The sequence below is a fragment of the Anabrus simplex genome, chromosome 1 (genome assembly GCF_040414725.1).
Source record: "Anabrus simplex isolate iqAnaSimp1 chromosome 1, ASM4041472v1, whole genome shotgun sequence".
NCBI lineage: Eukaryota > Metazoa > Arthropoda > Insecta > Orthoptera > Tettigoniidae > Anabrus > Anabrus simplex.
The window spans coordinates 730,535,313-730,559,360 of NC_090265.1; the positions used below are offsets into that span (position 1 = coordinate 730,535,313).

The following is a 24,048-nucleotide window of genomic DNA, read 5'->3' on the forward strand; positions in this document are numbered from 1 at the left end:
CAACAGAACAACTAAAGCCGATGTTCCAGAACCAGTCAAAGAAATCCGAAAAGCTGGAGAGATGGAGAAGGGATAGCAGCGAAGACCGGAAATAATGAAGAAGAAATCAGGAAACTGAAAGAAAAAGTAAAAAATCTGGAAGAAGAGGTAACGAAACTGAAGAAAGTAGAGGCGAACTGTGGTCAGGAACGCGTGAAGAAATGCATTTTTATATACGGAGTGAAGGAAGAGGTAAAAGAAGCTAAAGTTGAAGTCATATACAATGTGGTCGAAGTAATTCATACTAAGATGATCAACTTTAGTGAAGTGGATACCGACGAGGTGGAAAGAGTTGGAAAAGTGAGAGGATGCAAGCCTATCAGAGTGAAGTTGATATCAACTCTTATGGCGGAAATTATCCTAAGAAATGCGAACAATCTTCAAGACGAGAAATTATGGATGAGAAGAGATATGGGAAGTGAAGGCAGTAAATGCTTAAATACTTTAAGATCTCATCTATTTAAAGCAAGAAGTCAAGGGCTCAGAGCGCATATCAGGGGACAGCAGTTGATAGTTTCAGACGGAAAGTGGGTAAGACGTTGGCTGGTGGAGAAGTTGCAGTTGATTGACGAAAACCTAAAACGAGAAGAAAACAGGCTAGCCGACAGGAAGACAGAAGAGGAATTAGCGTGGGACAACGAGGCAAGTAAGGAACGCACGTCTGGTGTCAGTGTACAGAGCAGTCCAGCGAGCAGTGCGAAAGCTGAAGTGGGGAGAGTCAGCAAGTGCCGACAGAAGTTGACTCACAAGATCCGGGAAGTTCAAACGTAAGTAGGCAAGTGTTCAATAAAGAACAAGGAGCACGCGAGGAAATAAAAGGTCGAGACGCCCTGAATAGAGGGAGAAGTTGAAGTCTAAAGACTTATGGGGCAAGAAAGGTAGACTTGCAGGAGAAAAGGAGGACAGGCTGCCCTCCACAGGACAAAAGAAAGATGGAATGGGAATAGAAGAAGATAGGGCCATAAGAACAAGAAGCAAAAATAAGGGAGATAACCGGGAGGGACGGGAGGGTAGGTAATAGCTAGACTGGAAGATAGGGTTTATGAATATTGAAGGATTACTAAATAAGCTAGATAATGAGGCAGTTATTAAAACGGTAGAGAGCTTTGACATTGTGGCGCTACTAGAGACGTGGCCTGAACTCAGGAAAGAAATAAAATGGAAAGGGTATGAGGTAAAGTATAAACCCAGTAGGAAAAAGAGCGGAAAGGGGAGATTTCTGGGAGGCATAGTGCTATTGATATAATAAGAGATTAGTGAGCTAGTAGAAGTTATTGAAAACCAGATACAGGAAGTAATTTGGGCCAGGTTTAGTAGGGGGAAGGGACAAGGGAGGGAAAGGAAGATATGTTTGGCTTACTGCCACCCACAGAACTCTGCTTACGCGAACGAAAATTTCGATGAGGAATTAGTACTAGAAACGAGTACCGTAAGAGGGAAATTTGATGAAGATGGAATGTTGTTATTTTGGAACTGGAATGCCAGAATAGGAGAACTGTGCACTGTTTACAGTAAAGAAGACGAGATCACGATGAAGGTAAGAAGGCGAAGTGCAGATACAGAAAGGAATGGGTATGGATCAAAACTGTTGGAGCTATGTGCCACAGGCAAATATTATATTTTGAATGGATGGTGGGAAGGATATGGGGGGGTAAGCTGACATTCATTACGGGACAGTGGGGTGTGTGAATGATTTAATATTGTGTTCAGAGGACATGCTAGAGTATATCAAAAAGATGCAGGTTGGAGACTGGGCTAAGTCCCATCATGCACCAGTATGGGTATTGATAGAAAGAAGCGAGGGAAAATAGAGGGGGAGGAGGTAATGGGATACATGGAGAAGGTCACTAGCTATATTAAATACAGGTGGACGGAAGAGACAGAACAGGAGCTAAATGTCCGTTTAGAGAAGGAGCTGGATGTAATTAGGTGTGGATGGGAAGGGGCCTTAAGAGAAGGTACTGATAGAGCGCTAGCGTTAATCGAATACCCAATAAAAAGGGTAGCACAGGCGAATAGAGTCCCTATGAGGTGGAAGAAGAATGAAGAGGGCTGGTGCAACAATGAATGTAAAGAAAAAAGGAAATTAGTGATGGTGGCGCTAAAAGTGTTCAAGAAGAAGGGAGGGTACCAAGAAAGAATGGCGTTGTGTAACGTAAGGAAAGAATACAAATTAAAAATCACAGAGAGTGAAAGAGAATATGGATGACAGAGCAAGTAGAGTTGATAAACGAGGAGTGCAAGATGAAACAATTGGAAAGGGTATGGGGCAGAATTAATAAAATTAATAAGGGAGGGAAGTAGGCAAACACGATCAGATAGTAGAGGGTATAATTAAACTTTTTAACAGGATTTTCGAAGGGGGGAATTACCCAAAACCGATTGTAGCGGACGACCAATGGTTTGATTATTTCCGGGAGCAGTTAGGGGGTGAAGACAAATGGAACAAGGTAGAAAGGGAAATTACAGAAGGGAGAAATCTAGAGCTCAAATTCAGGAACTTGATAAAGAGATTTCAAGGGACGAAGTGATGAGGGTGCGGAGTAATCTTAAGAGTAAATCAGCGGGAGGATGTAATGGTATAAGTAACGTTTTTGGAAGGAAATAGGCAAACACGATCAGATAGTAGAGGGTATAATTAAACTTTTAACAGGATTTTCGAAGGGGGGAATTACCCAAAAGAGTGGGAAGTTGGTGTAATATGCCCTATTTATGAAAAGAAAGGTTGCAGAAATCTACCAAAGAACTATAGAGGAATAATTAATTGATTGGGCTGAGAGACAGTCGATATTGACAATCTATCAAAGGGGGGTAGAAGAGGACGTAGAACAACAGATAGTATAACGACCGTCAAGATGATCATAGAAAAATATCTGGAGAGGAAAGGGGGTAAAATGTACTTAGCTGCAATAGATTTTGAGAAAGCATTTGACACGGTTAGCAGAGGTGCATTAATAGAAAAATTAGGGAAGGTGGGGATATCTAGGAAAATGATCAAAGCGATTCAAGCGTTATATGGGAAGGTATATTGTAGGGTTAGATTGGAGAAAAGTCTGATAAGAAGCCAAATAGAATGCAAGGTGGTGCTGAAGCAATGTTGTAAGTTATCGCCCATATTATTTCTTCTGTTCGTTAACGACATCATCCAGGATCACGGTGGAAATAACTGGGCAGTGCCAGCGGTAAATGGGTTGGAGACACCAGGCTTAATATTTGCCGTTGATGTGATCGTTCTAGCCCTGACAGAGGGAGGTTTACAGAAAAGCCTCAACATGGTTGAGGAGTTTGCAAGGAAATGGTCCCTGAAAATTAATGGAAGTAAGTCGAAGGTGATGGTAGTAAGTAAAACTAGGAGAAGGAAGAATGAAAGGATATGGGTGGTACAAGGAGTGAAGATTGAAAATGCAAGCAAACTAGAATATTTGGGAGTAATTATTAACAGGAGAGAAGACTGGGAGGACCAAATTAAGAGGGCGAAGTGGAAGGGGCCGCAGCACTCTTGGTGGTCAACATCCTAGAATAAAATTCCCTGGTATGAATTACAGTTTGCAGAGATTGGTTTTTAAAACGTTGGTGCTAGGCAGAGTACTGTACGGGGTGGAACTGTGGGGTTTAGAGGACAAAAAGACGTGTTGAAACAGATTATATCCAGATCCAGCAAAACAATAATGCAGTTACCACAGTGCACGGCTAATGGCGGTGCATTACTAATGTGTGGGGAGTGTATCGAAGCATATTGTGTTAAAAGAGTACTAAAATACTGGATGAGACTTAAAATAGTAATAGTGGGTGTGGTTTTGCAAGCAGTGTATCTCCAACAGTTGAAGCATATGTATACGGGGTGTTTCGCTTACGAAAGCTAAAGCGTATTTGGATAGGATCGGTATGGGGTATATTTGGAAGATAGTGTGTTACGGGAAGGAGAACAGTAGAGAGAGAGATAGTAGGGAGAGTTAAAGACATCCAAAGGCAGCGCCTGATGGAGGAAGGTAGGGAGAAGTGTTTCCTTAGCCTGCACAATGAAGTCACCAAAGTTGCAAGAATAAGCATTATCAGTGTGAACAGAGCAGAGAGAAGAGGTTTGTTATGGTGGTTGATGGGACTGTATAAGAATAAGGGATGGACTAGAAGGACAGATAAGTCACGGTGTTTATTGTGCGAGAAAGTGTCCAATGACCTTCACTTGGTGAAAGAATGTGTTGCATTAGAAAAAGTAAGACGTAAATTATTGAATCCAAAGGAAAAAGTCCTACTCAAGCAGGGGGATGAACGGAAAATTACTAAATGGGTGGTGAATGAATGGACGAGGGCCGGTAATTTAAATAAATACTTATGTGCTGTTAAAAAATTATGTGTGGTCAAAATAGAAGAAGGAATTGGAACTGCTCTTAAATAGTGAGTCAGGGTTTAGAATATTTCAAGTTGAAAGTAGTTAATGCATAACTCAGCAGTCTGAAGAAACGTTCTGTGTGTGTAGCGAAATGGAACAATAGATTATAAAAGAGCAAGCAGACAGGACCAACCATATGGAACATGGTTCCAGGACAGTGCCTGCTTGCTAAGATGTCTGCGTGTGAGGAGGAAGTGAATAGACGAGTGTTGCTGACACAAAGGATTGGGGCAGGTCATGTACCCCCACAGAGTGACGGTGTGTTTTTATTTATTTTACTGTTTTATATCGCCGAAAGGCATTTATTTTTTCTTTATTCAATGTTGCCGTTCTTCCAAGGTCTCCGAATAGGAGCTAAACATTTCTCTGTTTTATTAGTTTTATATGTCTTGGGTTAGATGTAAATTAGTAATCACATTTAGTAGGAGGCGGTAGGAGGAATAGTATAGTTGGCTTTATGGGTATTGTGAACATGTATTTGGGCGAAAGCCTGCTATAATGTGCAATAAATCAATATGTCAACTACTGGTATGATGACCTGGTCTGAAATTTGTTTCCTCAATACAGACTACACACGCCGAATACTCGCTAATGAGCCGGCGCAGCTCAGCAAGATGCCTATAATAACCGTTACAATTCCATTGTAACAGTGCGATAGTGTGGGTGTGGACTTCTGAGATTTAGGTTAGAAGCGACGAAATGCTACCTAATCTACACTCACATCCCCATCCAAAGATGGAGATAAATGCTCCATGTGCATCACCTCGTCACTAGACGAGATGATGCATGCCTTGAATTTCTTCGACGTAGTCCGGGGGCGGGGTTTCTTCCTACGGGGGGAGCTTGCAAGTTTTCCAGGAGTAAAACCCGCTGACGCAGACTGAGACCCTCCGGGTGGAGGGCGTCAGACCCAATTCGTAGGTCAAGTGGAAGAACGCCTTGTAAGGGCACTCCTCTTTCCCGCCGTCGATTCTTCTTTAGACGGGCTGCGAGGTGATTTCCCAGCCCTGATCGACGATGCCGCCTCCGCCGTTGTCTTCTTCCCCTGCTGTGCCGGCGTAGGTTTCTTAGCCGGCGCAGGCTTGTTTGTGGTTGAAGGCTGGGATGAACCCGCCTTCGAGCTCTTTCTCTTTGCGGCGTTGCTCACTGGAGCGATATTCTGGGAAGTTGTTCCAGTTGTAAATGACGAACTTGAGAGAGACTGTACTATCATGCTGAAGTCTGTGTCTTGGCCGGTGCATTCACAGAATTAAACTTATGGCGCTCTTCCTGGTAGGAAAGACCATCTAAGGTCTTAATCTCCTGGATCTTCTTCTTAGTCAGGTATACCGGACAGTTCCTATCTCGAGGAAAATGAAGACCAGGGCAGTTAGCGCACTTATATGGAATTGTGCGCTCTTCCGCGCCTTGACCTTCTCTTCCACACGTACCACATATAGATGGATTCGAACAACATGCGTCCGAATCTCTGGCATTGACAGCATCGCATAGGAGGCGAGATGTACCGCCTCACATCGCAACGATGGGTTATTACCTTGACTTTCTCCGGCAACACTGACAATTTGAAGGAGACTATAAACTCACCCGTGGCAACATCTTCACCGCTGACTTTGGTGATGCGCCGGACGTGTGTCACGCCACGGTGCTTCTTGTCTTCCATCAATTCAGCGTCAGTGTTCAGAACGAGATCACGGTGGAAAATAACTTCACGAACCATATTCAAGGTTTTATATTCTTCCACTTTGACGGGGATTTCGCCAAAGTGGTTGCACTTAAGCAACCGATCTGCCTGGAGCGCAGTGCTCGTGTTCACCATTGCGCATTTTCTTAAGATCCTCAAGTTCACCGTATACACCCTCGACTGAAAAGAATCGATTTGACCAGCCTCCCCGAATGCGACCCACTCCGATCAGGAGTCTCTGTAGCCGAACCAAGCAGCCAAGGCAATACTCATACTCACCTGGTCGTAGCCGGTATTGCCCAGGGTCCGATGTTGGACAATGCCTAATACGGGATGACTGAGGCAATAAGCACTATGACTCCCTTTCTCCCATAATCCGCAATAGCATGTACCCCATAGCGTGTACAGAGACAGCAAATAAAACATAAAAAAACAATGTTAATAATAGTATGTCCTTCTGGCATTCAGCTGTGCGGGGACCTGTGTTGTCAGGCGCATACTACTGCAAGGGTACATGGGTACATGACATTCCCACCCGCCGATCCCTGAGTGGTCACTGCACGGGATTTCAAGCGTAATCGCACACGTAGGAGGCCCATCTCCGAGCAGCACGCACATCGAGAATGTTGAATCGGTCTACAACTAACCCTCAAAAAACAAATAAAGAGGTGACCATGGCCACATGACCCTTTTGGTCGCCTCCTACGACAGACAGGGCTTACCTGTGAATGTATTCAGTCCCTTCCATCCACAGGAGATCCAACACATGATATCAAGCCGCCAAGGTCGCCCCTTTTAGTCGCCTCTTACGACAGGCAGGGGATACCGTGGGTGTACTCTTCGTCAACGTCCAGAACCCACAGGGGGTACGAATAAGTTTGAGTGGTGTCTTTAAAAGTCGGAAATTTCACAATATGAATATAAAGTTGGAATTCAAGAGGACAAATTGGGGCAAATATTCGTTTATAGGAAGGGAAGTTAGGGATTGGAATAGCTTACCAAGGGAGATGTTCAATAAATTACCAATTTCTTTGAAATCATTTAAGAATAGGCTAGGAAACAAGAGATAGGGAATCTGCCACCTGGGCGACTGCCCTCAATGCAGATCAGTATTGATTGATTGATTGATTGATTGATTGATTGATTGATTGATTGATTGATTGATTGATTGATTGATTGATTGATTGATTGATTGATTGATTGATTGATTGATTGATTGATTATTTTAATTTATGGAGAATCTGGTCGCAGTGCAGCCGAAACTTATGCGCAGGAGTTTTCAAACAGCCACCTGCCTTCTCCGAACAGAGTTGCAATTAAGAGCTAACACGGTTACTATAGAGCGTTCCAACCTTAAATTGCAGTACAGCGTAGATGGAGCGCGCTGTTGTGAAATCGGCTCGTGAAGATCACGCTCGAGTGTGACTCAAACAGGGCATCACAGCTCCACATTTTTCGTTTGTAATTTTGTAATTTTAAGTTCATTCATTCATAAATTAATATTTGTAGGATGGTAAAATAAATACAACATACCTTAATCACTGGCGTTGCTCTCAGACATTGGACGTACACCTTCTATCATTTCTGCAAGGCCTGATGTTCCCGCTTTGGATAAACCGGGTTCGGGAGATGAACTTGAGGATGATCCGGACGATGAAGAAAGTCGTATTAAAAACTTTTCATCGTCGACATCGTCCTGTAATTCGTCTGCTTTCCACAAATCTTTCATTTTTCTTTACTTCGTTCACGTAATTTGCCTAATTGTCTTATGTTTTTATGGCATAAAAATGTTAGTTCAGCATTTGGAACAAAACCATGTTCATTACCCGCGTGGACTAAGGCAAATCACGGTCCTCGGCTTTTCGGTGGCCTAAGTCCCGAATTCACCCCTTCAATGGCAGCCTGCCATGCACTTTTCACTGTCGAATCCTTCCATTCTTTTGTCACTGTCTGCTCAATATTTACCCACGATTCACCTGTGCAAATTATAGCTGTATTTTGTGCCCTCAAACGATTTTATCACCCTGAGATATCTGTGCCTCCAATTAATAATTTCATCGGTATCAATGAAAGCTGCTTTATTACCCCGTCTTAAATAACGGAAGTCTATATCATGTAAGAAGCGATACAACTTAGTTTTGGAAAATCGTGGCAAAGAATCTTCTCCATTTACCCGACTCAAAATCACGTTCAATGTCGGTGGTATGTTAGCAAATAAAAGAGAGTGAACCACCCCACGCACTCCACTTCGCACAATTTCATAATATTTAATTTTCCTTGCATTTTTCTGCCGTCCTTATCTTTTTTTTTTTTTTTTTTTTTTTTTTTTTTTTGCAGGAGTTCGCAAAGGTCCATGTGTGTGTTCCTTCCTTATAGCATAGATTGTTCTTTCGGAACAACCTATAGCTTTAGCTGTTTCACTGACTGCGCTGCTCATATTCATAGTCTTTCAAAGAAGAATCCAGGACACTCATTATAATATTGCGTTCTTTTCCCCTGAGTTTACCTACGGAACGTTTAATTTTAATTTGACGATCCATTGTACATCCTTCTGCACTTTTTCTTCGAACTAAGAACCCCCCGCACGAGCACGAACTGACAACTACACAGACTACACAAACACAACAAACACAATCCACTTGTCCTCAAGAACTACACATTTATCACTGATCTTGTCCGGCTCCATGGCTAAATGGTTAGCGTGCTGGCCTTTGGTCCAGAGGGCCCCGGCTTCGATTCCCGGCCGGGTCGGGGATTTTAACCTTCATTGGTTAATTCCAATGACTCGGGGGCTGGGTGCGTGTGCCGTCTTCAGCATTAGAATTAATCACAGGTAGGGCCCCATTCTTATAGACGCACAGGTCGCCTATGCGGCGTCAACTCGAAAGACCTGCACTCGACCTCTTCGGAGGCCACACGCCATTAAATATTATATATATATTATATATGTCACTGATCATTATTTAATCAATCTTATAATACTGCACACGGCTATCAGTATATTTAAAAGTTCAGCCAGCGGAGTCACTCGTGAAACGTAAACAAACGAGACGTTCTCCCTATCATAAATTAAGAGATAACGAGATAAGGACTTGAGGTATGATTTAAAAATAACTACCATATCCCAAGACCGTTTGCTTTGCTTTGCTTTAACCACGCCATGATCCTTCTGCACTTTTTCTTCGAAATTAGATCCCCACGCACGAGCACGAACTCACGAACCACACAAACGAAATACAATTGCCCTCAAGAATTGTACATATGTCACTGACATGCATTTAATCACTATTATAAATACATGCGACTGTCTGGAAATGTTAAAAGCGCATGTTTGAGAGATCACTACCGGTACTTCAGCCAGCTAGACAGACAGACAGACAGACAGCCAGCCGAGTCACGCGCGAAACCAAAATTCAAGGAGATATTCTTCCTGTCACAAATTAAGAACTAAGCAAGATAAGAACTTCGGGATTGTTTTAGAAATAACTTCCATATCTGAAGACCATTTGCCTCCCTTTGACCCCCCATGCAAATTCAATAGGAAAGACGCTGGCCAGCGACTGACTTTTTCGTGCCTCCACATAAAATTCCCTGAACATGACTGAAAATAAACGCATATACTGCATTTTATTATCATTTAAATTTAAAAATAAACTTATCTACATCGAGCTGAAATGCTTCTTTACCAGCAGTGAAAAAATTAGAAAAATAATGAATATAAAATAGGAGTTATGACGTGATAAGTTTTATGCAATGAAGATTTTGCATTTGGTGAAACTTTCCATTATATTACCTTTTACACACTAAATTTTTTTTTTTACATTTTTTTGTTAACGGCATCAAATGCGCCTTGAAATTCTGTACATAACACGATATTCACCCGTTTTAACCGATAACATTCTGATTTACGGATATTTGGCAAACCCGCTGCATTAGAGTAGGACAGCGCTACCCGCAAAACATGGGAGAAGGAAAGAGACGGAATTATCCCATTACTGCTGTACTGCAATTTAAGGTTGGAACGCTCTATAGACTAGACGGTAGGGGTCACGCGCAGGCTCGCTTTGGCTGGTGACGTCATCTGATCCCCACTGCCGGGCTTGGAGTCAACACGACCCATTGTTATTGTGCGTTTCTATTAATGATTTGCTTGTTTTTATTTAACCACTTGCTAAATATTTTTCAGTTTTGTCAAATATAATTCCCAGTTGTTATGTGTAGGTAGTTATGTTGTAATTTATTTCAGTATTTTTCAGAACATTACAAGTATTATAATAACACTGTGCTTAACACAAACTATTCCAGTAGCTTTCTCACTAAAAAAGTATCTTTCGCCTCGCAAATAAAGTATTTACGGTTTGGTTTTCGTATTTTCTATCCATCCAGTGATTTTAGAACGATTTTATACGTAGTTTTATTTCTAAAACTAGTTACAAAAATTAAAGAAACATGACCAATCGCGAGGAATGCTTTTTACCGTTGTTTTGGTGGATTGTTGGTGTTAAGTAGTATTAAAAACATCTCATATTATATTTATGTATAAGTTATTATTTATAAATGTGTATTGGCCGGTGGAATGTTAGTAAAATCCCCTGAAGAAACGTCAACCTCTTCCACCATATTAGGGGTCACAATTTTTTGGTCGGGAAAGAGATTTCCACAGGCTTAGGCCATATAGAAATGTGCTGCGGAGAAAACCCTCAGTCAGAAAATGCGATCAAATGTTCAATATTTAAAAACACCTAATGAATACTCCTAATTATTATGGTAGTAAAACTGTATACATATTTACATTATATAGGTTCCACACAAAATATTTACACAAGATTTTTACTTGGTTGTTTTACATTACTTCAAAATCAGTCTATCAAACAACTCTTAATTTTTTTCACACTTCTTTTTTCATTAGGAGTTCGTTTACACCTCTTGCAAGAATTCATTTGCCTATGTTTGTTTATGTTTTTCATCCTTATGAACGTTCTGGTTCTAACGAAACATAAAACAACGAAATCTTCAAGATCAGGATGTTTTTCTTTTCTTTTTTCCTTTAAAAACCTAAAATCCCCTGGACATTTCTCAATGTAGTTTCCATGGAAGGCACTAAATTAATTTTCCATTTTCTTCTTCTTAATCTGTTTACCCTCCAGGGTTGGTTCTTCCCTCGGACTCAGCGAGGGATCCCACTTCTACCACCTCCTTACGATGATTTCGCTTTTGTGCCCTTATTTCACGATCTTTACAGAACTGACTCGCTAAATCATTACTACTCAGTGGCAAATTTAAATGTCACGCCGTAAATCACGTCAAATTTTAGAGTTTAACTGTTCTTTGGAAAACGATGCAATTTAATGTCTAAGTCCTTCTGATGTCTATCGTGGTTAGAGCAACCAGCGGCAGCACAACACACCATGGCACAGCACAGCACAGAAAAATTAAACTCTTACACTGTTGAGAAGGTAAACACCATCACTAGACTAATGGTGTTCTGCTTCGTTTAGCGAACATGGGGAACGCGTGACGTCAGGAGGCGTGGCTTGCTACTGCACACCCTACCGTCTAGTCTATAAACCGTGAGAGCTATAATGGATCGCTCAAGGCACGTGCAAGTAACTCTCTGGTAGAGTAGAATGTCTGTACGTGTGCACATTAATTAGCTATTATACTTTGTTTTCAGCATCTTTAACATACCTATTTACAAATGCACCTTGTTTCAGAATGTGTGCAGTAAAATGACTGCTATTTGTTTCTTATCCGAAATACAGCACATTGTAGCGTTCCATTGTAACCATCGACTGGGCATCCCATTCACCATTAAAAGGGCCACCTGCTGGTCACTTACAGACAGACCCCGATTTCAAGTGGTTAGCGCCCTGGGCAAACCATATTTAGCCCCGCCCCCCTCCCCCCCCCCCCCCCCCCCGTTGCGCTCGTTTATCTGTTCCTCTAAGAAAGTAATTGTTTACAGATGAAAGATTACAGTTTTCAAGACTATGAGTTTTAAAGTAGCACATTATCCAAATAAACTTAATTCCCATGATTAACTTTATCAAGTCAAAAAAGGTAACAGCCAAATAAGGAACAGGCTGTTTTTATTATTATTTAAAAAGCCGTTGGTTCAGTTTGATAGTTTGTGTGTAAGTAACTAATTTTAGAAATAAGACGCATATAAATTATCATTAATTTATTGTAATTTATTTCGTTCACATTTAAACATACAAGTTTTGTTTATAGGCTACTTGTATATAATACTGCTTTACAGAATAGATTTTTTTCCCTAGTAAACTCTTGAACAATTTCATCAAAGTTGGTTTTCAAAGTTAAATCTTTTTCAGTGCAAATAAGGACCAATGAGCTTAACTTTTCACTAAGAAGAGTTGCCCTCTTGGCAATTTTTACTCTGCTTAAAATTGAAATATCCCTTTCTGCAGTACAGTTGGTTATTGGTAAGGTCAAAAACATCCTAATTGCAATTTCAATGTTGGGAAATGTACTTGACAAATTGTTTTGTTTAATGTAAGAATACACTTTAGGCAAGTTTTGGAATCCCTCGAGTTCAACATACATTTGAAAGTGTACGCACTCATTTACAAAATCTTGACTGATGTCTTCAGGGGACAGTGAACTAAGGTTCAAAGCAGCATTCTTCACTTCTGATGATTCGGATGAGCAAGTCAGTAGTAGAGGTAACACTTGAAATTTGGAAGCTACGACTTTATATGCTTCTTTCCTTCTTGCTAAGTTTCCTATAAGTGTGTCCATTATTTTAAGGAACACATTATTTTTTAAATTTGTTCTTGCATCTAGGTCTCCTTTAATCCCACGTGTTTCATCTGCAAATATTTTGCGTTTTCTTACACATGAGTAGCTTGGAACATCACACCCACCTATTTTCAAAGCAGATTGCTCATATATGTCAAACTCATCCCTTTTCGCTTTGATGAAGCCTTTCAGGGTTTTAAACTGTTTTACTCCTCCCTCAAGATTAAGATTTTCATACTGCAAGGTTTTAGAACACTTGCCAACTTTTTTCCAAAACGTCATTCCACTCCGACTAACAGAAATGTGGTCTCGAAATTCTGAAATTTAGTTTCAAGCTTTTGTGCCTGAAGTCTACAAGCAGGTTCTACACTGCAGTCTTCAGATAGCTGCCTCAACGATTGTCGTATTTCTTCATAACCTTGTACCAAAGCTCAGACAGCGTCTGCTCTTGCAGACCATCTGGTTTCTGATAAAGAAGTTACCATTGGCGTACCGTTTTCTGCCCAGAATTGCTCCAAAATATTCCACCTGTATGTTGAAACCGAAAAGTAATTATATAATTCCTAGACGAAGCCAAAGAAAACTACTGTGGCAGTGCAGCATTCTGCGGCAGCCGAACCAAAAAGATTTAAGTCATGTGCTGCACACGGTATGTATTCAGCAAGGGGACTTTGCTGCTTTATTCGGACCTGAAGACCTGAGTAAGCTCCTGACATATTGGATGCATTATCATAATGTGGCCCCTACAATTCTTGATGTTGATTTCCAAACTCTCAAGACAGTCAACTACAGGTTTTTCTAGTCTAGCAGATGTATGTGATATTCCAGGCAGAAACTTAATGAGTCGTTCTACAGGCTTTGGCTCTGTTTGAGGGACATATCGTGAAACAATAGTCAACTGGTCAGTGTGAGAGCAATCAGGCGTCGAATCTACAATGAGAGGGTAGTATCTAGCTTCTTTTACTTCATCAGCTACAACTTTAAGCACGCAATTCCCCATAACTTCAATAAATTCATTACATATTTGAGAAGACAGGTATGAGATGTGTCCTTGACCTTTGTTACCATATTCCCCGATATGCTGGGCAAGGAAAGGGTCATATTCACTCATTAACTCGAGGCATCCAAGATATAAACCATTTGAAGTTGGTCCAAAATCCTCATTGTCTCCTTGGAAAGGTAAACCCCCAACTGCTAAAAGTCGTACAACAGAAACTATTCTTGAGATTATGCTTCGCCAGTAGTTTACCTCTCTTCATACCGTGAAAACAGAATTTTATCAACCTGCATTAACTGTTTTTGTCTGGTGATGTACGTATGAACATTACGCCTGTGGTCATGAGAATGTCCATGATGTTTCAGTAGTTCGTAGCTGTTCTTCCAGTCATTAAACCGGTAGAAAAATGTGTTTTTGCATTGTCTGTTTGAAATAAACAGCATTGAATACAGAATACTTTCCCAGTTGACTGTGAATACAATAACCAATCTCTTAAAACAACGTCTCCATTAGGAAGAGTACTCTTAAACGTGTTTTGAGACAATGTTCTTTTACCATCATTGTAAGTTCGCAGAGATTTAAAAAAATCCAGCATTACGTTTTGTTTTGGACAATGTTTAATAACATTCTCAACTACTAAATTTATCTTGACATTCCAAGTAGCAGGATCATCTTCAGAAAATGAATTAGGTAAGGTTACCTCAGGTTGTGATTGTGAAATGGCTCCAAACGGCTGCTGGACAACTTCCGGCTCATCGTTCCATTTAATACTAACGCAGGGCTGATCATTCTGTATATCTAGGCCTTGTAAGTCTTCTTGTGTAAAGTTAAATGGGACCGATGACGAAGCTGAAGGTTTCGTTAAGTCATCTTGGCATTCCGATTCTGAGGTTGGAGTTGAACGAGTCAAAGTAAAGAACTTTCCCATTTTAGGCACTTAAGTAGTTCAAGTTCGTCACTCTGCCTTTTAGCAGCGCGTTGTTTGTATTCAGCACCACTTAACATTTTACTCATGGTTAAATACTGAAAAACATGTAAGAATTATACGAGACAATGAGTTGGCTAGGTGAGGTTAACAGGTTGATGGTGAGCGGATGTAAACAGCAATACGCACACGAACCTTCAGGAGCCAATGGCAGACAGGTGGCTGTCTAGACTAACAGGGTTGCCAAACCACCAACTGCAATTGCTCACCCAGCAGACGCACGAGTTAAATAATACCTATATTATTGTTTTCAGTTGTTCGATTTTCTTCATAACATTTAAATATATAGATTAAGTTCAGGTTTAAAGTTAGAATAGTTTAAAGTATTTTATATAGGCTAATAAAATAATTGGAATCATTTGTGAAAAGTAAAGATAATTTAAGTGTAATGAATTTAAAACGTAATACACGCAGGCCATAATTACTCGATCCGCCGGCCGCCGCCCCTCAAAAACTGGCGCCCTGGGCAAATGCCCAGTCCGCCCATTTATAAATCGGGGCCTGCTTACAGGTGAACCTGCACTGCTGGAACACGTCAGCGGCCGTCACGGACTGGATGGACAGGAAGCGCCACTCTCGCTCCGAGGGAGGTTTTATCAAACTGTGGGCTGCGTTCCAGAACCGAGCATACAACAAGCTGGTGGCTGCAAATGGGGGCAAGGCCATGCCCGTCGTCTTGTGGACAAGTGATCTCACAAAGGAAGGCAGAGCGGGCAAGTACTTGGACAAAGACAAATATATCATCCAGGTTTGGACAACGAACAGTGACTCCGTGATGGGTGAACTTGTCAAGAAAGGTTTCAGGGTGATCTTCTCCAACTACGACGCTCTGTACTTGGATTGTGGGTTAGTATCTCAGCACAATGATCCAGTGTGCCGTTTGTATTGGACCGGACAGATCCTAAATTTAATTCGTGGCAATATCGACTGTAGTACTTCAATTCATCATCATTATCATTTTCCGAATACAGTTCCTTGCGCCTGCTACTCGTCATGTCTCCATACATCTTCTCTTCCATCTACGACGTCTCCTCTCCACATCTCCACTCTGTCCAGAGTTTCCTTGGCCTTCCCGATGGTCTTCTCTTTTGAACAGAAAGGTTAATTTATTTTATGGCAGGTATTCTGCTGTTAATTCTCATACTGTGCCCACGCCACTTAAGTGGGGCCTTCCTATTTACTTTCCTCTCATGAACCTTGGTATACGAGACTCCTACAGCTGCTCAATTTATATCGTTCACACCGACAGGGATAAGGAAGGAGCCCCATATTTCGTCCCCTTAACATATTTGGACTTCAATAAATTCAGGAATATTATGGACAAGGCTAAAAATTGGTACGGTATATATTTTACCGAATATATTCTCCACTTAGGGCAAGTTACAATGAAACGCTTATAATGTAAGGTAGTCAATATTTGACAGTAGAGAAAAAAGCCGGAGCTCGTCCAGGGGCTAATACGCAATATGGCGGGTATATAAGGGCTCTTATGGGACTAACTCTTGGGATCTGGGCCAGGGGCTACTGTGAAAGACATAGGACTTAAGGAGACGGCCTAGGGGAGATTGCGCAAGATGGCGGCTATCCATAGGCTCTTATGGAGAAAGCTGCCACAGGGGAGACATAGGATTTAAGGAGAAGGCCTAGGGGCGATTGCGCAAGATGGCGGCCGCGTACAATTTCCTAGTGCTAGGGCCCCCGAGGCAAGATGGTTGCTATACATTTGGTTACAGTAAATATAGAGATAGATGATCCGCCTAGTCAATACTATGTGTTAATTTTTTTTTTTTTATAAATTACCTTTCACGCTTACATTATATCTAGTACATGTTTCAAGAATATGCACATCACTATTAACATCAGTATCCTCATCCTCATCGAAATGTGCGCTTAGTAACAGAAATGCAGCAGGCCTAGAAAATAGCGATAATAAAGAAAAATGTTAGTAAGAAGAAAAAGAAGATCTCAGTGTTTCTTTGCCATTAGATATTTATGATTTTTACTTCATTTCCTAAGCCTACTACACGTTCTGTCGCAGTGCAAACATCTCAAGAAGAGATGCAAGGTAAAGAAGAAGGAAATTTCAACGCTTCATCGCTATCGAAACAAGTTAAGTTTGTGCCTAGAAACGCTACTGCAGAAGCACGTATTACATAAAAACAAGTCCCTACACATCAACTGTCTGCATATAGGCTCAAAGTTCACAACAAGCCTGTTACCCTATGTAGACGTAAGATACTGTAAGGACCCCAACCTACTCGTAAAACGTTTGCAACTGCTAAGAGCCTATCAAGATGCTGGTCACACAGAGTATATAGCAGATATTTTTTAAATAGAGCAAGAATTACATCATGCAGGCATTGTTGAGTAATAGCTCTTCAAAGTGCAGACCTTACCTGTAAGCTCTCTCTCGACAGTACAACAGTCTAAACACCTTCCTACATTCTCAGCCCTCACTCTCACCTAAGTCATCCTTCTGTAGCATATAGTGGATCGAGTGCATGGCATATAGCAGGGGGGTCTCTTCCCGCAACGCGCTCACTTGCTTCTCTCCCTGGCCGCCTTCTGCGTGGCGTCATGTGATATGAGACAACGCTTGCCCGTCCTGCCGACACGTATTACCACTACAGTCTAAAATGTTCATTACTTCTGAACCATTCATGCAAATAATGTCCTGACAAGGTTATTGTAATCCTTATAAAATACTGGAGGAGTTCAAACAATTTATTTTGATGAGTAACTTGAGGATAATATCGAAATATTTATTTAATTTTAAGGAGTTATATTTTTTACCGCGGACTATAGCATAAAATCGCTTCTAGAGGGCAGCCGGTTGGAAATAGGTATGTGCCATCGCGGACATTTTTTTGTAGAGGTGTCTATGCTCTACAATTCGTACGCTTACACTTGGGGTCTATCGTTGATGGTTCACGCAGCGTAAGCCAAGAAAGCAAGTGACCGACCGACCGACTGACCGACTTTCTACATATTTACTGTATATCGGATCACGGATACATAATAATTTCATAGTGGTTCACTACGTGAACAGTGTTCGTCTTGTCAGTATCTGAAGTAGAACCACTGTACTGATTAAAATGCAGTCAACATATTATGGAAAAGTGTGTGGCGCTATAAATTGTCAGCACGTAAAAGAACTCCCGTGGGACAAAATTACGGCACCTCGAGTCTCAGAAACCGTAAATGTTGTTAGTGAGACGTAACACAAATAACATTATTATTATTTTGCATATTATAAAGACAATAATAACAACAACAACCATCATAGCCAGTTAGTTTGCTACTGCGATGGCATAACAATACTTCCTCGTCAGCAATGCTTGGTTGTTGAAACACTTTGTAATAAACTCTTGAATATCTCCATTATTACAGCTCGTACGGTAAAAAGGTGTCAGATATAAATGACTGAATGAAAATCATATTTTCTATAATTATTGTTATGTGCTAATAGCCGGGCTGAATAGCAACTCAAATGGTAGAGCGCCGGCCTTCTTAGCCCAACGTGGCAGGTTCGATCCTGTCTCAGCCCGGTGGTGAAGGTGCTCAAATACATAGTTAGTGGGACGTAAAATCCAATAACATTATTATGTCCTAATAACTTATATTTCTGAATATATTTTGAAGATCGTGAAATAATACAGTATCCGTGAGCCGATATACAGTAAATACGAAGAAAGACACATAAATGTCGTGCGAGAAGAGACCTGTTGCTGGATCTCGGTTATTTCAAAAGGGGGCCTCACACATCCCAGTCATGAGTGGTTAAAAAACATAGCCCAGTTCGAAATTTCATTTAGTGTGTTTCACGGTAAGACTGTATTCAGATGCAAAAACGTAATGAAAACTCTTATTTCTATTATTAAGTCAAAATTTCCAGTATTCCATGACAAAATAATGTGTCTCTACGTAAGGACCAGGACATTTATTAGAATATGGCATTTTAATGCAAAGAGTAAGGAGCTAGCACTGACAAAATATGCCAATAAGAAGGCTAAGCTTTGGGCTGGTTCATCAAGTAATTAAGTCTCCTAACACGTACGTTTTAATAATTTAATATAATTCCATAAAGATGTCGATATGATGTATAGTTTCCTATGCCATTTGACATAAATATTTACTTCATCAGGAAATAAATTAATTATTTTGAGTTGCATGGCAATATTTTATTTCTTATCGTATTATATGTCATGTATTTGATAGCTGATGTTCAACCTGCTCAGCATGTGACGAAATTTAACGCATTTTCACGTTTTTAAATCTATTGGAAGTGCTGTTACTTATCGAATCGGACTAAGCCAGACTATTATTTGATGAAAGATTGAGAAGATGTTTCACAGGCACGAGAACTCACAGGCTTGCTGTACTACGACTGTGTACCTTACTCGCTATCGTTCACATCGCGTGACGTCATAGCGCTCCAGCCAATGGAAGCTTCAACCGCCGGAGTAGCCTACCTTTTATTCTAGTTACCTTAAGCATATAGTGCATATCGAGCATATAGTGGATTGGTACAGACTCTTTTCCAACATTCTCCCTTCCTTAGGGTTTTAACTCCGCCTCTAGCTGTAGAGCCGGTCTCAAGCCCGGATAAAGAGAGGAGAGACACTCTAAATATTACAAAACCTGTAAGCCTATTGCCCTTTAGCCCACTAGCCCTTTAGCCCTAGAAGGAGGAGGGCGTGGTGAAGAGGAGGAGGGAGAGTTCTTTTGCCCTTTTACCCTTCTAATAAGACGTGACCCCTGGGTTCCATTTCCTATCATATGTGTAGCGCGATTCTTTTTCGATTCAGCATTTTGCAATCCTACACTGAATGAACTTTATCACTTCTAACAGGATAACAAAGTTTATAACAACATTCTATGTTTATCTACATCTCATCATTCTGATTACGCTTTTAGCTTTGAGCGACTATCCTTCCTCGAAAGCCCTAGTGCCGCTCTCCCCCCAATGTTAGTCCCATAAGAGCCTATGTATACGCAAGAGCCCCTGCGCTAGACTGATGTTAGGAAGGGCATCTGGTTAGGAGGATAAAACCCCCGCATTAGCCCAATACGTGAAAAACTCTAGCACACCTCTCCCCAAGTTAGTGCTATAAAGCTCATGTATCACCACTAGCTCCTGTGCTAGAGTAAATTTATAAAGTGTAGCTGGTTAGAAGGATGAGCGATAGGCCAGCTTCTTAAAGTTGGTCTAGTATAACCAATGTACAGCAGCTGTCTTGTCTAGTAACCCCAGCCTCAGTTCCCAAAAGTTAGGCGATAAGACTAATGGGCCATAAGTTACAAGTTGTAAGCCCCTGAGGTAGCTTTCTAGAGTTCAGTCCATGAGAATACAGTATAGCGGCCATCTGGTATAGTAGACCTCACCTCAGTTCTCGAATGGCAGGTTGATAAAACTAATAGGTCATAAGTTACAAGTTGTAAGTTCCTGAGGCAGCTCTCTAGAGTTCAGTCCATGAGAATGCAGTATAGCATACTAGACCTCGCCTCAGTTCTCGAATGCCAGGCTGATAAAACTAATAGGTCATAAGTTAAAAGTTGTGAGCCCCAGAGGCAGCTCTCTAGAGTTCAGTCCATGAGAATGCAGTATAGCATACTAGACCTCGCCTCAGTTCTCGAATGCCAGGCTGATAAAACTAATAGGTCATAAGTTAAAAGTTGTGAGCCCCAGAGGCAGCTCTCTAGAGTTCAGTCCATGAGAATGCAGTATAGCATACTAGACCTCGCCTCAGTTCTCGAATGCCAGGCTGATAAAACTAATAGGTCATAAGTTAAAAGTTGTGAGCCCCAGAGGCAGCTCTCTAGAGTTCAGTCCATGAGAATGCAGTATAGCATACTAGACCTCGCCTCAGTTCTCGAATGCCAGGCTGATAAAACTAATAGGTCATAAGTTAAAAGTTGTGAGCCCCAGAGGCAGCTCTCTAGAGTTCAGTCCATGAGAATGCAGTATAGCATACTAGACCTCGCCTCAGTTCTCGAATGCCAGGCTGATAAAACTAATAGGTCATAAGTTAAAAGTTGTGAGCCCCAGAGGCAGCTCTCTAGAGTTCAGTCCATGAGAATGCAGTATAGCATACTAGACCTCGCCTCAGTTCTCGAATGCCAGGCTGATAAAACTAATAGGTCATAAGTTAAAAGTTGTGAGCCCCAGAGGCAGCTCTCTAGAGTTCAGTCCATGAGAATGCAGTATAGCATACTAGACCTCGCCTCAGTTCTCGAATGCCAGGCTGATAAAACTAATAGGTCATAAGTTAAAAGTTGTGAGCCCCAGAGGCAGCTCTCTAGTTAAGGTCTATACGAATAGAGTATAACAGACATCTTGCATACTAGCCCTTGCCTCAGTTCTTGAAAGTTAGGCTGATCAAACTAATCGGTCATAAGTTAAAAGTTGTGAGCCCCCTGAGGCGACCCTCTAGTTAAGGTCTATACGAATAGAGTATAGCAGCTATCTTGCATGGTAGCCCTTGACTCTGTCCCCGAAAGTTAGGCTGATGAAGCTAATAGGTTATAAGTTAAAAGTTGTGAGCCCCCTGAGGCGACCCTCTAGTTAAGGTCAATACGAAAAGAGTATAGCAGCTATCTTGCATGGTAGCCCTTGACTCTGTCCCCGAAAGTTAGGCTGATGAAGCTAATAGGTTATAAGTTAAAAGTTGTGAGCCCCCTGAGGCGACCCTCTAGTTAAGGTCAATACGAAAAGAGTATAGCAGCTACCTTGCATAGCAGCGCTTGCCTCAGTTCTCGAATCTCAGGCTGATCAGACTAATAGGTCATAAGTTAAAAGTTGTGAGCCCCTGAGGCAGCTCTGTACAGTTAGGCCTATAAGAACAATGTATCGCCATTAGCTCCTGGTCCATCTCCTTAAAGTTAGTTTCATTTAACCAATGTATAGCAACCATCTTGCCACGGGGGCCCTAGCGCTAGGAACTTATACGCGGCCGCCATCTTGCACAATCGCCCCTAAGCCGTCTCCTTAAATCCTATGTCTCCCCTGTGCTAGCTTTCTCCATAAGAGCGTATGTAGCCTACAACCTCCATCTTGCACAGCAGCCCCTGGCCCAGGTCCCAGGAGTTAGTCACATAAGAGCCCGTGTATAGCCGCCATGTTACACATTAGCCCCTCGACCAGCTCCGGCTTTTTCCCCTACTTTTGAAAAAAGCATAAACACTACAAAAACTAAACTACCAAAAATGTGTTCGTAATTTCGTCCCCCCAAATTTATGAAAAGTAAAATTAATCCTTTCTAACCTTACCAAACACTTTCCCTACAATTAATTACTTGAAGGCCACTTATGAAAATGTTTTCTTGGTATTCTTTTTAACACAGATTTTCAGCTTTGCTCGTGGGATGTTAAACGCTTTACTTTCACGTTTGTAACCCATTATCTTGTCCCTCACTGCCTTAATAACCATTTTCATACTCTCCTTATCTCACTGCTTGCGTTTTTCCATCTGAGAATAATAAACTTCATAAATAACAAATAAAATTAAGGGGGCGAAATTACGAGCATTCCCTGATTTACTATAATGGCTGCTGCACGAACTCAGCTCAGCATGAAAAATGAATCCTCCTTGTACACGGAAACTAAACGTGGTGCACACAACCAACTCTTACAACAAGACAACGAGATGACGCTACGCGTGTGCGCGCGGCTAAACATTAGGTACCTGCCGTGCACACTGGAAAACCTTAGGGGACGAAATTAGGTGCGGGGAATGAATTTGGCCCCATACCTTACTGTGAATGTATGGATGGAAGACCATCCCGTTAAATGTATGTGAAATTTCCAGGTGAAAATGAAAGTGTCGTGATTTCCTTGCAGGTTTGGCGCCTGGATTGGAGAGGGCAATAACTGGTGCTCCCCGTACATCGGCTGGCAGAAGGTCTACGGTAACAGTCCTGTGGCTATGCTCAAGAAGAAAGGAGTCCAGGACCGCGTTGCGCGGTCCCTGACGCTGGGAGCTGAAGCAACTCTGTTTTCAGAACAAGCCGATGAGAGTGCGCTGGACGGACGTCTGTGGCCGCGAGCGGCTGCCTTGGCCGAGCGTCTCTGGAGCGACCCTTCTCAAGGCTGGAAGGAGGCAGAACACCGCATGTTGAACCAGCGAGAGAGGCTCGTGAAGCGTGGAATAGCAGCTGACACTTTGCAGCCAGAGTGGTGTCGTCAAAACCAAGGTCACTGTAGAACGTGATGTCGAGTTTTTTGATACAATAAAGGTGGACAGATAGTAGTTCAGAATGTATTTTTATTAACCTAACTGAAATTACAAGCGAGCACAAGAGTCCAGTCTACATCAGTGGGCGTGGAGATACTGAATATTGTGTGTTATTTTGTTAAAGTCTTCCAAGGATTGCGTGAAGAGTTAGGCGATATATTTGCATTATAAAACAAATAAATAGACTTCTTATAAAGATCCAGCTGAATCCACAACGCATGTAACTATTATTTGTGACTGCCTCGAGGACTCAAATATCTAGACACATCTATCTACCTGAATGAATTCAAATTACAGATCCCAGAGAGAAATTACTGACATGCTCATTATCTGTTGGCTATCTGCTCCACACCGGGCAAAGATCACATGGTTCACAGGGAAGGTAGATATTCATACACGCTTGAAGTGGCGGAAGTTTCACTTTTTTAATGTTTGTTTCCTGATGAAAGCGTAACTCTCCTAGTTTAATAAAAGAAAGTCCCGTCTATGCAGCAGGAGAATTCTAATACTTCCAGTGAGTTTCTCTCATCGGTTGGCCGGCAGACGCACCCAGCTTATCTGCCTCCCGTTGACCCCGTTACACAGTGCAGCAAGAGCACGGGAATGCCCGCACTTCGCAGTTCCGGTCCCTGCTTGATCTGTCGCTCCAAGTGTTATCGAGTTGTGAAGTGTTACTTCTCATAATACCTCCGCAAGGGTATTTATGTACGATCATTACGTGAAAACAGAGTCTTGCTGGGAAGTCGTTAGGGGATTTGTAACACACTTTCCAGGTGTACGTCCTCCACATAGAGAGACCATGCGGAAATTTGTAAACAGATTGAGAGGAACTGGTTCTTTGCTCGATAAGAAGCGAAGTGTAAAAACGTGTACTTAACGAGGAAAAAGTAAATGAAATTGTAGAAAGATTAGGACATACGCCTACAAAATCCCTGAGACGACTTGGACAAGAAGAGCTCAGTAT

The 24,048-nt window shown here is 41.7% G+C and overlaps 1 protein-coding gene across 1 annotated transcript in view; it reads left to right on the top strand.

The window, feature by feature from the left end:
* LOC136872725 (chitooligosaccharidolytic beta-N-acetylglucosaminidase) overlaps positions 1 to 23,671 on the top strand; it is a 158,884-nt gene extending 135,213 nt beyond the window's left edge. Inside the window, exons 6-7 of the mRNA XM_067146556.2 lie at positions 15,363 to 15,697; positions 22,691 to 23,671. Of these exons, the coding sequence (XP_067002657.2) occupies positions 15,363 to 15,697; positions 22,691 to 23,060 (705 nt within the window). The 3' untranslated portion in view covers positions 23,061 to 23,671. The remainder of the gene's footprint in view (positions 1 to 15,362; positions 15,698 to 22,690) is intronic.
* Positions 23,672 to 24,048: the final 377 nt, after the last annotated feature.